The sequence below is a fragment of the Lithobates pipiens genome, unplaced genomic scaffold, assembly GCF_037356315.1.
Source record: "Lithobates pipiens isolate NorthernLeopardFrog02 unplaced genomic scaffold, aLitPip1_a1.2 Scaffold_24, whole genome shotgun sequence".
Classification (NCBI taxonomy): Eukaryota; Metazoa; Chordata; class Amphibia; order Anura; family Ranidae; genus Lithobates; species Lithobates pipiens.
The window spans coordinates 20,633,459-20,649,918 of NW_027507786.1; the positions used below are offsets into that span (position 1 = coordinate 20,633,459).

The 16,460-nt window shown below is 47.3% G+C and overlaps 1 protein-coding gene and 1 pseudogene across 4 annotated transcripts in view; both read right to left on the bottom strand.

Moving 5' to 3' along the window:
- Positions 1 to 16,460, bottom strand: part of TUB (TUB bipartite transcription factor) — a 216,135-nt gene that overhangs the window by 40,527 nt on the left and 159,148 nt on the right. For 3 of the 4 annotated variants that reach the window (XM_077453673.1, XM_077453671.1, XM_077453675.1), the window contains exon 4: positions 1,126 to 1,266. The exons of the other annotated variant lie outside the window; for it this stretch is intronic. In XM_077453673.1, coding sequence (XP_077309799.1) covers positions 1,126 to 1,266 — 141 coding nt within the window. The remainder of the gene's footprint in view (positions 1 to 1,125; positions 1,267 to 16,460) is intronic. 4 annotated transcript variants of the gene reach the window in all.
- On the bottom strand, positions 3,558 to 3,716 carry LOC143929741 (U2 spliceosomal RNA; annotated as a pseudogene).

Below are 16,460 nucleotides of genomic sequence, written 5' to 3' on the forward strand. Positions count from 1 at the left end.
TAATAAAATTGTATTATTATTATTATAAATAATTCATTCATTCCATTTGTTTAGCTGCGGCATTCATTATTTCGGATAATATGTAACTTTCGGATAAATTCGTATTTGTTCACTAACAGCCAAATCTGAAAGATCATTCTAAATATATTAGATATATTGTATACTGTATATTTTGTTTAACTATTACCTACCCAAAGGAAAAAAAAGGAGCATTTAGATACACAAGTGTCCCTCAGTATAACTAATAAAGCTTCTTGCACTCATCTTACTTACAGCTGATGTGGCTGAAAATTTTTATTTTTTATTACTTCTTCCACACTATAAGAAACATGGGCACAAAAAAAAATAAAAAAATAAATAAAATATATATATATATATATATATATCACTGGATAAATGTAACAAGCATTTACCCAGCCGTCATGAATTCTGACCATATTTTGCCTAATTTTCTATGATTTTCTATGATCGCCAGCTCCATCTAGTGGTCATACAGTGGTATTTTCCTGATTGAGACATTTCAGAAAAAAAAATACTGCATTATGGCCACAAGATGGAGCTGACAACCATAAGAAATGAACGTATTAAGCGTATTATATGATCGGGCGATTGCTCATTTTTCGAGCAATTTTGTTATAAACAGACCCCTAAGTGTTTAATCAGAGAAAGGGGTTTTTGCTTTTCTGACATTACATATTATACATGTTTTCCATGTAGGTACAAATAATTCTTACAGTTCTTCTGAAATAAATACTGTGAACAATAAACACCCCTAGTGACCAATGAGATTGCAGCTGTCTGTAGTCGGGTCCGTGGAAGCTAAACTCCAGTTGGGTTATTATGTGGTTTTCTCTTTTACTGAATGAGTCTGATTGGATAGAAGTGATCAGCTGACCACAGGGTGGTAAAACAAGAAGAGTACTGGCATACATCACAGCACAGTCTATGGAGGTAAATGTGGGGGGGGGGGTGGAGGGGCTCTCCACGTGTGATGGGTTCACGGTTCATGCTGCGCTGCGTGGTCGGGGAGCACATATACATACAGGTCACATGCGTGTATGTATTTAGGATGGGAAAACATGCAACGTGACCTCACAGTGAAGGTTTCTGGAGCATGCGGCTGACCTTTCTGCTTTCCCTTTTTTTCCTTCCTGGCACTGCCAGATGGGCAACTCGCTGCCGCGCCTGCCGCTTTGGCTTTTTTGGTAGACTTGGGAGGTTGTGCCTCTGTTACCACCTGCGGATCCTCCTGCTCGGCCTCCTGTACTGCTCGGTGCGATCGATCGGCAAGAAAGGACAGACAGAGAGAAGATGAAATCACATTAAATCACAGCCTTGGCATCAACAATCTACTCCATGGTCTTATCAGCTCCTCCTCCCCTCCCCCATTCAACGGAAACAAAGTAACAAAGAAAAGTTACTGACTGATTTGTGTCATTTTTTTTTGTACAATGTTTTTCTCCTGTAAAAGAATGAAAATAAAGAGCGGAAAATGGTGCAAATTGAAATCTGGGTCACGTTACTGATCTATGAGGACACAAAGACGTAATAAGATGACACAGGACCCTGTGCAAGTAATCGGGTGCCCCCCCAGCCCGCGGCGCCGCCCCCCGAGCCCACACCATCTCTGTGGCCATGCACTGTGCAGGGCGCCGGATCAACAGATCTCTGCCTGGTCCATCACCCCCTCTTCCCCCCACAGTCTATGGAGGTAAATGTGGGGGGGGAGGGGCTCTCCATATGTGTTGGGCTCACAGTTCATGCTGCAGTACCTGGTCCATCACCCCCCCTCCCCTCCCCCCACAGGCACATGACCACAGCGATGCGCCCCTAAGCCCTCCCCCCCCCATCGATCCCAGTGAATCGGCTTCCAGGAGGTGGAGAACCGGGTCAAATGCAGAAGCCATGGCGCCGAGAACTAGGGGAGCCACCTGTCGATCCCAGCCGATGAGATCCACTCAGCTTCAGGGAGAACAGCAGGGCCGACGCTTCTCACAGCAGCTGACACTCCTACCGATGAGTCGACAGCAGATTGTATTGGTCGCCGAGGAGGAAGAGACACAGGGGAACCCGGCGAGGGGGAAGCGCTGCCCGCGACCTAGATGGGGTAAGTGCGAGGCTGGTGGGCTGATGATCAAGCAATGGGGGGGGGGATTTGACCGACCAGGGATGGGTGGTGGCTGATTTGTTTGCTGCCCCCCAAAAATGGAGCACCAGCTGCCACTGAGCCTATGCAGTCCATACATACAAAGATACCAAAACAAATAAGTTCAGAAATGAAGTTCTGCTTAATAAAATGGAAGGACACAGGGAAAAAGTATTGAGCACGTGAAGAAAGGGGGTGCAAAAATACATAGAAAATGAAGACACGAGATGAAATCTATCAGCGATTAGAAAGCAATCCCGCCCCTTGTCAGTGCAAATTAATATCAGTTGGTTCAGTCTCACCTGATGGCCTATAAAAAGGTGTCTCATTACCGAGGTGTCACACAAGAAACATCTCATGATGGGTAAAAGCAAAGAGCTCTCTCAAGACCTTCCTAACCCTATTGCTGCAAAACATACATATGGCATTGGTTACAGAAGGATTTCTAAACGTCTGATTGAGTGAGCACTGTTGGGGCCATAATCCATAAATGGAAAGAACCTAATTTTTTTTGAAAAGCCTGTGGCGTGTGAAATAGACCCAAAAACTCCAAACGGCACCAAAAAAAGTGCACACACATAAAGAGTGACACAAAATGTGCAACGGGTGTTACACTGTCCTCCACTAAGAAAGACCTTACCCTGATCCCCTGGGGCGTTAGGCTCCTGACGGGGACTGAGGTACTCACTGGGTCCATCTGGCCGAAACCAGACGGACCCCTTTCTCTGGAGGGTCTGCCGAAACAGACCCATCCAAGTACTCGGTTGGGCTTCCCCGAAGGGAGACCCCATGAGAGAGGGGGAACCAAGCCAAAAGGTCATGTCCAACCCCTCCCAAGACTACTAATCATACAGTGACAAAACATGTAACAACCAACAAAAAAATACATAAAAGTGTCAAACACATGGATAAATAAAAAGAAAGTGGGGAGAAGGAAGGTGGGAGAAGTGAAAGTAGCCATTGTGAAATACATTGGCCGGCCCTTCGGCCAGGAATCAAAAATTCCTCTGGTCCTAGCCAAAAGGCCGGGCCTAGAGGCAGGTGTGAAAAAAGTGTGTAGTGAAGTGACCAAGGTGACAAATCTCGAAGTGCACCTCAACACTTGTGCGAGCTATGGCACCCCTGGACTGCCACTCCAGGGGCACATTCACCCCGGGCTTTTTGTCACAACCCTGACCAACAGCCCAGACCGGTGCAGCCCCACCCCAGCCAGGAAGGTATCAGAACCCTGAGAGACCAACTGGCGAAGTCTCCACCATCACCTCACCTCGGCCAATTCCCCTCAATAACACCAAAAAGGGTCAGGCTTTGCTAACCGAAAAACTGAAAGGGGCAAAAACCACAAAAATCTAGGCCAGAAGGCCAGGGACCCCAACCTTCAGCCAGACCCCGTGGTTCTCCATCCCCATCAGAAGGCTTCCCTTTCGGCTATCTCTAACCGCACCAGGTTGCCTTTACACCAGCAGGTTTTGCAAAGCCAGCGCCACAGCTAATCCACCTCGCCACCTCCTGGCAACTGATAAGAACAGATACTACACTTGATCTTAGCCAAAAGGCGGAAAGAACCTAATTTCACCATAAACCAGCCACCACCAGGGGCTCCTCGCATGATTTCTGACAGTGAAAAGAATTATCAGAAGAGTTGTCCAAGAGCCAAGGCCCACTTGTGGAGAGCTTCAGAAAGACCTGGAATTAGCAGGTACAAAATAAGTAATGCCCTCCCCCGCCATGGCCTGTATGACCGCTCACCACGCAACACTCCATTGGTGAAGAAGAAGCGTGGTGAAGCTCGGTTAAAGTTTGCTGCACAACATTTAGACAAGCCTGTGATATATGGGGAGAATATAGTCTGCACAGATGAGACCACAATTGAACTTTGGATGCCAAAATACACCCCATGTTTGGAGGTCACATGGCACATCACCCAAAATAAAAACCCCATACCAACAGTGAGGTTTGGAGGTGGGAACATCATGGTGGGGGCGGGGCTGTTCTTCAGCATACGGTACTGGAAAACTTCATATCATTGAAGGAAGGATGAATGGGGATAAAAATCTGCTGCCATCTACTAAAATGATGAAGATGAAACGGGGGCGGACATCTCAGGAGGACATCCCAGGAGGACATCCCAGGAGGACATCCCAGGAGGACAATCATCCCAAACACAAAGCCAAGGACAAAGAAAATAAAGCTGCTAGAATGGCCCAGCCAATCACCTGACTTCATAGTTAGTAAGGTTGAATAAAGACACCAGTCCATCCAGTTTAACCTGAGTGAGTGTCTACAATTGTCCCTATCCCTGTACATTGCACACTCACATCGGTCCCTACCCTCAAAGAGCCCACAATCCAAGGTCCCCATTCATATACTAGGGGCCAAATTTGGACAGAAGCCAATTAACCTACCTGCATGTCTTTGGATTGTGGGAGGAAACTGGAGTACCCGGAGGAGGACCACGCAGGCACAGGGAGGGCATGCGAGCTCCAGGCAGGTGGTGTCGAGGTTGGGATATGAGCCAGCGACCCCTCTTGCTGCTTACTGCTAGGTGAGGGTGCTAACCACTACACCACTGTGCCGCCCCCCACTTGTATCCAATAGAAAATCTATGGAAAGAACTAAAGATCAGAGTTCATAGAAGAGGCCCACCGAACCTTGGCCATAGAAGGTACCAGCCATAGAAAACTGAGCCATACCTGGTGCCATCCACAGAAAATTGAGCCATGCCTAGTGTCATAACTCTTGTCATCCATACAAAATGAAGCCATACTGGGGCAGAAGCCCCAGGGAAACTGGAACCCTTCTGGCAGAGGAAGAACCACCTGCATGAGCCTCCCAAATATGTATCACTTCCCTCAGCCATCTTCTGGGTGTCCCCACCCAGGAACTGTCTGAAGTCTGATACAGTAAGTATTCATAGCTCTGTGATTAACCCTCTCTGCTCTGTTTTCTGGAAGCCTCGTCCAGAAACAGGCAGGAGCAATCAATTACCCAGCCTGGGAAACCCTGACCAGACCCGAAAAGTTCATCCTTGCTCCACTAATTACAGTGGAGCCGAAAACACAATTTTGCCTAACTGAGGCAGGGCGCTACATCTGCCTTGAGCAATCTATGGATTACCAATCTCTGAAGAAGTACCAGGCTCAGCATACCCTGACAGCCAACTGAGACATATCTGCTGACAACAACAAATGAGAAGCCATTCATAGTGCAACCTATACTGTATTTAAAAAATTAGCTATACCTGGTGCCAGCCATGAAAGACAAAGCCATACTTAGAGTCAACTGTGGATAATTGAAGCATACCCAATGCCAGACAAAGAAATTGAGCCATTCCTGGTGCCAGCCATAGAAAAATCAAGCCGTACATTGTGCCAGCCAGAGACAACTGAGCCATACCTGGTGTAAGCCAAGAAAAGTGGAGCCATGCTTGGAGTCATCTGTGGATAACTGAGGTATACCTGGCACCAGCCATGGAAAATGGTGCCATACCTGGTGCCAGCCATGAGAAATTGAGCCATATTTGCAGTTAGCTGTAAATAACTGAGCAATCTGGGCAAAACTGTGTAAAACTGAGCCATATTTAGCGTCAGATGTGAAAAACTAAGCCTTACCTGGTGCCAGCCATAGAGAACTGAGCCATACCTGGTGCCAGCCATAGAGAACTGATCCATCTCTGTTTCCAGACATCCAGATATCAGTCATACCTGGTGCCAACCAAAGAAAATTGAACCCATACCATGGTGACAGCCATAGAAATCTATGCCACACCCCTGGTGCCAGCTAGAGTCATGTGTGGTGCCAACCCTGAGGAACTGAGCCCTATCTGGTGTCAGCCAGAGACAACTGAGCCATCCCTGGTGCCATCCATGAAAAACTGAGCCATGCTTGGTGACAGCCATGGAAAACTGAGCCATACCTGGTGTCATTCCTCTGGTCATCCATAGAAAATTAAGCCATACCTAGTGACAGCTATAGAAAACTGAGCCATACCTGGTACCAGCCATAGTTAATGCCAGCCCTAGAAAACTAAACTGTACCTGGTGCCATCTATGGATATATGAGCTATACATGCTGCCAGACATAAAAAAAATCTGAGAAATACCTGGTGCCAGCTGTGGAAAGTTAAGCCAAACCGAATGCCAGTCCTAAAAAAAACTGAGCTATACCTGGTGCCACCCATAGAAATCTGATACTCACACTGGTACCAAGCAGGAAGAACTGAGTCATACCTGGTACCAGCCATATGAATCTGAGTCATACCTGGTGCCAGCCATGGAAATCTGAGCCATACCTGGTGCCAGCCATGGAAATCTGAGGCATAGCTGGTGCCAGCCATGGAAATCTGAGCCATACCTGGTGCCAGCCATGGAAATCTGAGGCATAGCTGGTGCCAGCCATGGAAATCTGAGTCATACCTGGTGCCAGCCATGAAAATCTGAGTCATACCTGGTGCCAGCCATGAAAATCTGAGTCATACCTGGTGCCAGCCATGGAAATCTGAGGCATAGCTGGTGCCAGCCATGGAAATCTGAGCCATACCTGGTGTCAGCCATGGAAATCTAAGCCATACCCGTGCCAGCTATGGAGATCTGAGGCATACCTGATACTAGCCATGGAAATCTAAGCCCCTATACACACAGTCGGAAATTCCGACAGAAAAGGTCCGATCGGACCATGTTGTTGGATAATCCAACCGTGTGTGTGCTACATCGGACTTTTTCTGTCGGAATGTCCGACCAACAAAGTTTGCGAGCTGGATATAAAATTTTCCGACAACATGATCCGATCGGACTTTGTCCGATCATGTGTAGAGAATTCCGATTGGACAAAGTGCCACGAATACTCAGATCAAATTCCTAGACCAAAGCTATTGGCTACTAGCCGCAACGTAGTCCCGTCACAACGAACGAACGTCATCGCGTTCCGAACGATCGGATTTTCCGACAACTTTGTCTGACCGTGTGTATGCAACACCAGTTTCGGACAAAATCCATTGGAAAAAATCTGACGGATTTTGCTGTCGGAATATCCAACCTTGTGTACAGGGGCTAAGGCATACCTGGTGCCACCCATGGAAATCTGAGGCATACCTGGTGCCAGCCATGGAAATCTGAGGCATACCTGGTGCCAGCCATGGAAATCTGAGGCATACCTGGTGCCAGCTATGAAAATCTGAGCCATACCTCATGCAAGCCATGGAAATCTGAGGCATACCTGGTGCCAGCCATGGAAATCTGAGGCATACCTGGTGCCAGCCATGGAAATCTGAGACATACCTGGTGCCAGCCATGGAAATCTGAGCCATACCTGATGCAAACCATGGAAATCTGAGGCATACCTGGTGCCAGCCATGGAAATCTGAGGCATACCTGGTGCCAGCCATGGAAATCTGAGGCATACCTGGTGCTAAGCCATGGAAATCTGAGACATACCTGGTGCCAGCCATGGAAATCTGAGGCATACCTGGTGCCAGCCATGGAAATCTGAGGCATACCTGGTGCCAGCCATGGAAATCTGAGACATACCTGGTGCCAGCCATGGAAATCTGAGCCATACCTGATGCAAGCCATGGAAATCTGAGGCATACCTGGTGCCAGCCATGGAAATCTGAGGCATACCAGTTGGAAAATGAATCAGTAAAGCAGGTTGGTACCTTGCACCCTACACAAGCCAAAAAAGCAGACAATCTTTTCTTCCTGGCTGACAAGGTCTCCTGGGATTTATCATTCCTTATGAAGCGCTGACATGTCAATACAATGTCTATAGCACAATATTAATAAGAAACATCAATTTGGCGGAAGAATCTGATACAATGTTTGTTTTGTCCTTGAGAATCTCAGAAAACGATATTCTCAGCAAGAGAACCGACATAAAACCCGATACTTCCTCCGGCCAGGAAATAAAATGTAGCGACAAATAACGCAGAAGTGAAGCCAGTCGGGTAATTGCCGCTCTAAACACCGAATTTTATTTGACGTGAAAAATTCAGCTTGTAATGTGTAACTATTACCCACTAAACACGGATTCAATGCTTTCATTTTTCTTCCTTTAAAGATCTGTTTTATGTCCCATTTATTTCCAGGTGACAACGCATTCTATAGCAAAGAGAGAAAAATCGCAGTGACACCTAATGGCTGCGACCTCCACACTGACCATAAAGTGTCATCTAAAGCTGGCCATACACCATAATATTTTCTTATTCAATTTCCTTTAGATTTACCTTCAACTGTGTAGTATAAGGGCCGGCCTGATTGCACACAAATTGAAAGTGTTTAGATTTGACCTCATATTATATGGTTTTGGTAAATCTAAAGGAAATCTATAGAAGAAAATTGTATAATGTATGGCCAGCATAAGAGGCCAAGAAGAGATAATAGAGATTAGTGATCATGCCCAAAGCATTCAAAACAGCCAATCAGACATTAGGTAGACAGTTAAGGAATGATTTCTGATCGGTTGGTAAAGGTTTTCCACACCATTTAAAGGGTCTGCCCACCCAAAAGTATATTTTGGTATGAGGGGTTCCCACCATCCCTGTGCTGAGTTCCCGGGTCTATACGCCCGCTGTGCCCATTATGAGGGGTTCCCACCATCCCTGTGCTGAGTTCCCGGGTCTGTACACCCACTGTGCCCATTATGAAGGGTTCCCACCATCCCTGTGCTGAGTTCCCGGGTCTGTACACCCGCTGTGCCCATTATGAGGGGTTCCCACCATTCCTGTGCTGAGTTCCCGGGTCTGTACTCCCGCTGTGCCCATTATGAGGGGTTCTCTCCATCCCTGTGCTGAGTTCCCGGGTCTGTACACCCGCTGTGCCCATTATGAGGGGTTCCTACCATTCCTGTGCTGAGTTCCCGGGTCTGTACACCCACTGTGCCCATTATGAAGGGTTCCCACCATCCCTGTGCTGAGTTCCCGGGTCTGTACGCCCACTGTGCCCATTATGAGGGGTTCCCACCATCCCTGTGCTGAGTTCCTGGGTCTGTACACCCACTGTGCCCATTATGAGGGGTCCCCACCATCCCTGTGCTGAGTTCCCGGGTCTGTACACCCGCTGTGCCCATTATGAGGGGTTCCCACAATCCCTGTGCTGAGTTCCCGGGTCTGTACACCCGCTGTGCCCATTATGAGGGGTTCCCACCATCCCTGTGCTGAGTTCCCGGGTCTGTACTCCCGCTGTGCCCATTATGAGGGATCCCCACCATCGCTGTACATGTACCCTTTAGGGTCCATTTTAGTAGGGTTTCCACTCTGTGGAAAAATGTTAAAAGCTTTGGTCTGAGTGTTGCCTTAAGAATCGGCCAAGTGTGTTACTTAACAAACAAAACAAAAAAAAGAAATAATAACTCGGATCCTGAAGACTCATCGAGCATCTTGTAAAGATTTCCCTGCGCTCTGAATCCTCTATTTATAGACACCGGATGATCTTTGTGATCCCTCGGAGGCTGGCAGCGGCGGTCGGGAATTAATAAAGGCCATCGCAGGCTGAAGGTCTGAAAGATCATTTTATTTTTATTACAGTTATTTGGCATTTCGTTTCCTCTTGTGGCAGAGGGGGAAAAAAGAAAAACAAACATGTCGGCGTTAACCCGTCCGGTGCGGGAAGAAAGTCGGGAAAAGTCTGGAATAAAGCGCGATTCCGCCCTTCTGACCGAGGTTAACAAAGTGAGGCAGACAATCGATGAATATCACAACTCCATGACATTCAGTGTGCTTTTATTTTTTGCTAAACAAACAAAAAAAGACTGGAAATTTTGAATTAAAAACTTTTTTCTGTTTTGTAAATAAGTAACTTTTCTCCTTCGCTGATGTGCGCTGATGAGGCTGCATTGATGCGCACTGATAGGCTGCACCGATGGGCACTGATAGGCTGCACTGATGGGCACTGATAGGCTGCATTGATGGGCACTGATAGGCTGCACTGATGGGCACTGATAGGCTGCACTGATGGGCACTGATAGACTGCACTGATGGGCACTGATAGGCTGCATTGATGGGCTGCATTGATGGGCACTGATAGGCTGCACTGATGGGCAATGATAGGCTGCATTGATGGGCACTTATAGGCTGCATTGATAGGCATTGATAGGTTGCATTGATGGGCACTGATAGGCTGCACTGATGGGCACTGATAGGCTGCATTGATGGGCACTGATAGGCTGCACTGATGGGCACTGATAGGCTGCATTGATGGGCACTGATAGGCTGCATTGATGGGCACTGATAGGCTGCACTGATAGGCTGCATTGATGGGCATTGATAGGCTGCATTGATGGGCACTGATAGGCTGCACTGATGAGCACTGATAGGCTGCATTGATGGGCACTGATAGGCTGCATTGATGGGCATTGATAGGCTGCATTGATGGGCACTGATAGGCTGCACCGATGGGCACTGATAGGCTGCACTGATGGGCACTGATAGGCTGCATTGATGGGCATTGATAGGCTGCATTGATGGGCACTGATACGCTGCACTGATGGGCACTGATAGGCTGCACTGATGAGCACTGATAGGCTGCATTGATGGGCACTGATAGGCTGCATTGATGGGCACTGATAGGCTTTACTGATGAGCACTGATAGGCTGCACTGATAGGCTGCATTGATGGGCATTGATAGGCTGCACTGATGGGCACTGATAGGCTGCACTGATGAGCACTGATAGGCTGCATTGATGGGCACTGATAGGCTGCATTGATGGGCACTGATAGGCTGCATTGATGGGCATTGATAGGCTGCATTGATGGGCACTGATAGGCTGCACTGATGAGCACTGATAGGCTGCATTGATGGGCACTGATAGGCTGCATTGATGGGCATTGATAGGCTGCATTGATGGGCACTGATACACTGCACTGATGGGCACTGATAGGCTGCACTGATGAGCACTGATAGGCTGCATTGATGGGCACTGATAGGCTGCATTGATGGGCACTGATAGGCTTTACTGATGAGCACTGATAGGCTGCACTGATAGGCTGCATTGATGGGCATTGATAGGCTGCACTGATGGGCACTGTGAGGCTGCATTGATGGGCACTGATGAGGCGGCACTGATGTACTTCACCCACTTGCTGACCCGGCCTTTTCTCACACTTTTTGCTCTATTTAGAATAGAAGATTGCCTATAACCCCCAAGCATTATATACATTTTTTTTTTAGCAGAGACTCTAGAGAAAAAAAAGGCAATAGTTGCTTTTTTTTTATATCACATGGTATTTGCTCTGCAGTTTTTCAAATGCAATTTTCACGCAAAAAAACATCATATAGAACCCAATTTTTTTGTAAGATATAAAAGATGATCTTACGCTGAGTAAATAGATCCCTAACATTTCACGCTTTAAAACTGCGCGCGCTCGTGGAATGGAGACAAACTACGGTACTTAAAAATCTCCATAGGCGACGCTTTAAATATTTTTCTTACAGGTTACCGGTTTAGAGTTACAGAGAAGATCTAGGGCTAGAATTCTTGCTCTCGCTCCAACGTTCGGGGAGATATCTTACATGTGTGATGCGAACACTGTTTACATGCGCGTGTGTCACTTGCATATGCGTTTGCTTCTACGCGCGAGCATGGGGGAGGGGTGGGGGACGCTTAATTTTTTTTTACAGGTTATGAGTTTAGAGTTTTAGAGGAGTTTCAGAGGAGATCTAGGGCTAGAATTATTGCTCTCGCTCTAACGTTCGCGGCGATACCTCACATGTGTGGTGCGAACACCGTTTACATATGCTTGCACGACTTACGTATGCGCGCGCTTCTGCGTGTGAGCATGAAGGCATGGGGTGCTTTAAATGTTTTTTTTTTTCTTATTTATTTTTTACACCGTCCCGTTAGTTTTAGTTTTTTTTTCATCACTTTTATTCCTATTACAAGAAATGTAAACTTTGCTTGTGATAGAAATAAGGGGTGACAGGTCCTCTTTATGGAGAGATCTATAAGACCTCCACATCTCTCCTCTACCTTTTGAATGCAAAAGACAAAATAATAAAAATAAACAGATTTTTTTGCTTTAAAAAACAAAAAGTTGACTTCCGCCCCTTCACAAGAAGTGATGTCATAATGCCGCTCTGGTCTTCCAAGATCATAGAGGTGATCAGAGACGCTCTGGTCTCTGGTAACCTCTGTGGCCAGCTGGGTGAACCGTTGGATCGTTTCCCGGGGGTTGCCGGTAAAAACGGTAAGCCTGAGAAATACCAGAGAGAGGGCGGTGGGAGGGAGGGGGTGCACCCCCTCCCGCTGCTTCTAAAAGCGATCCAGCGACAAATACCGAGGTTATGGATGATCGATTCATCCATATCGCTTGGTAAACAACTTCAAAGCCGCAAGGTATATTTATGTATTGCGGCCGGCAAGTAGGGTTGCCACATTTTCCTGAAGCCAAACCGAACACTTGAGCAACCTGGGACACCTTTGCGTGCCCCAAGAGGAGTAATAATAGGGTGCGCATAGCATGCCGCAGTAAATAGTAGGTGTGGTGAAATTGCTCTTGCTGACATCATTGCCCTGCCCCCCCCACCAGTGATGCCAAACCTGCCCGCAGCTCTGGGGTGGCAACAGATTTGTGTGTGCCTATCTTGGTTATTTGGGGAGCCACAGCCTGGTCTGAGTAATGTGTCCGGGTTTCAGTCCTCCTGAAACCTGAACACATGATTCAAAACCCGGACTGTTCGGGTGAATCCCGGACAGGTGACAACCCTACCGGCAAGTGGTTAAGGTGATCCATTGAAATTCAATTTTTCCCAGGATGCAGGGGGCCATGGAACCCTCTGTAAACAACATAGAAATGGGTTTTATTCATTTTCTGGTTGATACCAGCCATGGAATTAATTTAAGGATAATCTCTGACGGCGTGGAATTGGGCGCTCCTTTGCATGTTTGTAGACAGGTTCTCTTTAAGGGTGTCCATTGAGGGACAGAAGAAGTCATTGACCTTTGGGTTATACTGCCCTCTACAGGAGAAGAATGACTTCCTGCATCACAAGCAATTGATATTCTGAGTTCATCTTCATTTAGTCACCAAAATGAGCTAAATTAAACAATCGACTTATTTTAATGTCTTTTCGTTTCTCCCAATTACAGCGAGACGATCGGAGCCTCACTTAAAAAAAAAAAAAAAAAAAACGCATCCTGCCGGCCATTCTCTCCACAATCAATTAAAAAGCCGCCGCGGAGATCTGCAGGAAAAAAAAAAAATACGCCAAGAAAGGGAGATGCTGTTGCCGGGGTGAAGAATTCCCCCGGCCGGCCCGGAATCGCGGCGTAATTAGTCTTAACGAGGCACTTTATAGTACAATCGCTCATTTGTCGGGGAGATTTTCAGCGGCGTTCCTTCAACATAAATGATTTATGATCTGAAGGGAAAGCTTAATAAGTTTGACCTCCATGGCGGGGTTAATTGGTGATGAATCAAGGTGCGCGCGGCGTGAAACGGAACTGACGGGCGCATCGCCGCCGCGTCATCCGGGATAAAGGTTCCGCGCCAAAATGAAGGCTAAGAAATGAAAGAGAGGATGGACTTCACCCAGAAAAAAGAACGCATTCATTATAGGAGAACTCCGACTTCAGGAAAGCGAGAGGCGTGTCTGACCAGATATGTTACTGAGTGCTGATTACAGAGTGCGCTGGGGCTAACTACGGGGACTACATATATATATATATAATGTATACTAGTGTGTGACTGTGGGGGAGGGGGCATTAGAGTGTAAGCTCTTCTGGTACAGAGACCGATGTGATTGGCTCAGTGTTCTCTGTACAGTGCTACGGTATATATCAGAGCTATATAAATGTATAATAATAATAGTGTGTGACTGTGGGGGAGGGGATATTAGAGTGTAAATATCTTTTATTAAAAAAAAATCATACAAACATACAGATCATTAATAAAAACATATTTACACAAAAATAACAACTAAACAAAAACAAGCGTGCTTACATCAGCAAGTAAAGAAAACAGTTTCCTGACAAGATAACACATTAAGAAACATATTTTAATGACAACAAAAGTAGAGACTACAAACCCCGAACCTCAACCTACACACAATCCAGGCTAAGAAACCTTTTGAGATTTAATCGCCATGAGCATACGATTCCAAACCTCGCCCATTAACCCCTCCCCCCACATCATTCACCCCGACTTCCACATCATTCACCTTGCATTCTGCACCAGCCACTCTCATTGCCTTCCCACCTCCCCCTCCGCCATCATCCAATCCATCCCTCACTCCACCCCCCGGTATCTGCCGTCCTCCAGCAATACTTCTGCCACTCAGAGGAGGAGGGGTTGGCACCACCATACATGCTGGTCCAGCACCCTCCACTGCCTTCACTACACTACTAGAAACAATAAGTGCGGACACAGACTTGATAGCCACACTTTCTGACACTGATTGGGAGACCACAGACTGGGGGGACACTGACACCACGGAGGGCCTCACAGACACAGATTCTGATGGGACACAGACACTGGGATCCCCTGGTACAACCTCCGCCAACCCAGACTCTTCTCTATCCGGATGGAAGAATTCCTCCACTAACTCTGGCTTATTGTGCAAAGCCTCAGGGCACCGGCTATAAGGGTGACCAACCTTATCACATAGGTTACATTTAATGATGTTACAGTCCCTCGCCAGATGCCCCAGTTCCCGACACAAAGAGCACTTCTGTTCTGGACATTTAGAGGAGAAATGTCCCTTGACTCCACATTTATGGCACAGCTTAGGTTGACCAGGGTAGAAGACGGTAATCCTATCTCTATAAAGGCAGAGGAGGGCAGATGCTGGACCACATTCCCACACACACTCAACATCATTGATACCGACCCCCCCCACCCACCCACCCGTCCAGATTCCTTTATCATCCACAATCTGTTTTAGGGGACACAACGTTTCACTAAACCTCCTCAACCAGACCCATGAATCCTATAAATATAGACTCATTCCTTGTCAGGATAGTCACATTCTTAATCAAGGGCTGTTATGAGACAACTTTGGGGACAAGCCCCTTCCAGTCCGGCTGGTCCCCATATACATGTTCAAACCGCTCCCAAAACAGATCCAGCAATTCTGGACACACAAATGATAAATCATATTCATAGGAACCAGCCGGACTGATAAGAGAATAAATATCCTCTGTCTTAAATCCCATGGCTAGGATCTTATCCACAACCTCCCTCCTGATAGGTGGAGTATCTCCTCCTTCCCACCTGAGCTGTACCACATTCCTGCGTTTGATGGAAGGTGCGTTAGCTCCCTTCCACCACCAGCAGCATGACTTTGTCCCAACACGGCCTTAGCATAATTCCTAACTGGGACAGATGACACATTAACTGGCTGCATAGGAACCTCTGAAATCTGGTTTGGTAAATTACCCACCACTTGATCCTCCCTCCTCCCCTCCAGCACAACAGTCCCGCTCACCATAGTCCCAGAAGTACCACAGATACCAGCAGTCCCATCATCAAGTCTTCTGTTTAGAAAAAACACCAGCTGTTTCAGCGTTCATACGGCCCTCCTGCTCTGCAGTTTCAATGTTCATGTGACATTCCTGCTCTGCACTGTTAGTGTCCATGTGGGACTCTTCGCAGCCACCTCATCCTGCATTCCCTGCTGATTGTAAGGATCTGTTGGCAGATGCAATCTCTGGAAAGTCCTCCACACATTGAGAGAGATTTTGAGCAAGCACTCCATTATCATGATTCTCATCTAATGGTCTGCAGCAAACCACCATTTTCCTCAACCTCCTCCTGAGATGACCCAGGCCACTGGGGAGGGAGGGGGGCAGATACTGACTCAGACATGACAGATCCTGAGACGGGTAGTACTGGGGCCACCATGTGAAGCCACTTCCTTACCCCCCCATCCATACTGTCACCGCTGCTCTGGTATCCACCCTCTGGTTGGTACTGACACAGGCACTTTCCTTCATCTGTTCTCTGAACACATTGCTGCTCTCCTTCAGAGAGGCGACCAACGTCTCCTGCTTTTCCAATGCCTCGTCCAAAGACTTCAGCTTGAAGACTTCCCTCTTACTGTTTCCAGACCTACTGTGCAGGGATTTCTTTTTCCTGAGATCCTCTTTCATGACAGCAAGTTTCTGTTCCTCTTTAGCAATGCGTCTGTTCACCACTCTATCTTTCATAGGACAGGCCCAGGATCCATTGCAGCTTGAGCACATGGAGTAGGCCTCAGTGCTTCTGGAGAGCCTCCACCTTAAATCTCCTCCCCACCCACTGCGTGGGGGCTGCTGCAGGACAGGCCCAGACTTGATATTTCCTCTAGCTGAGACCCCAGCAGAGTGAGCCAACAGCCCCTTGCA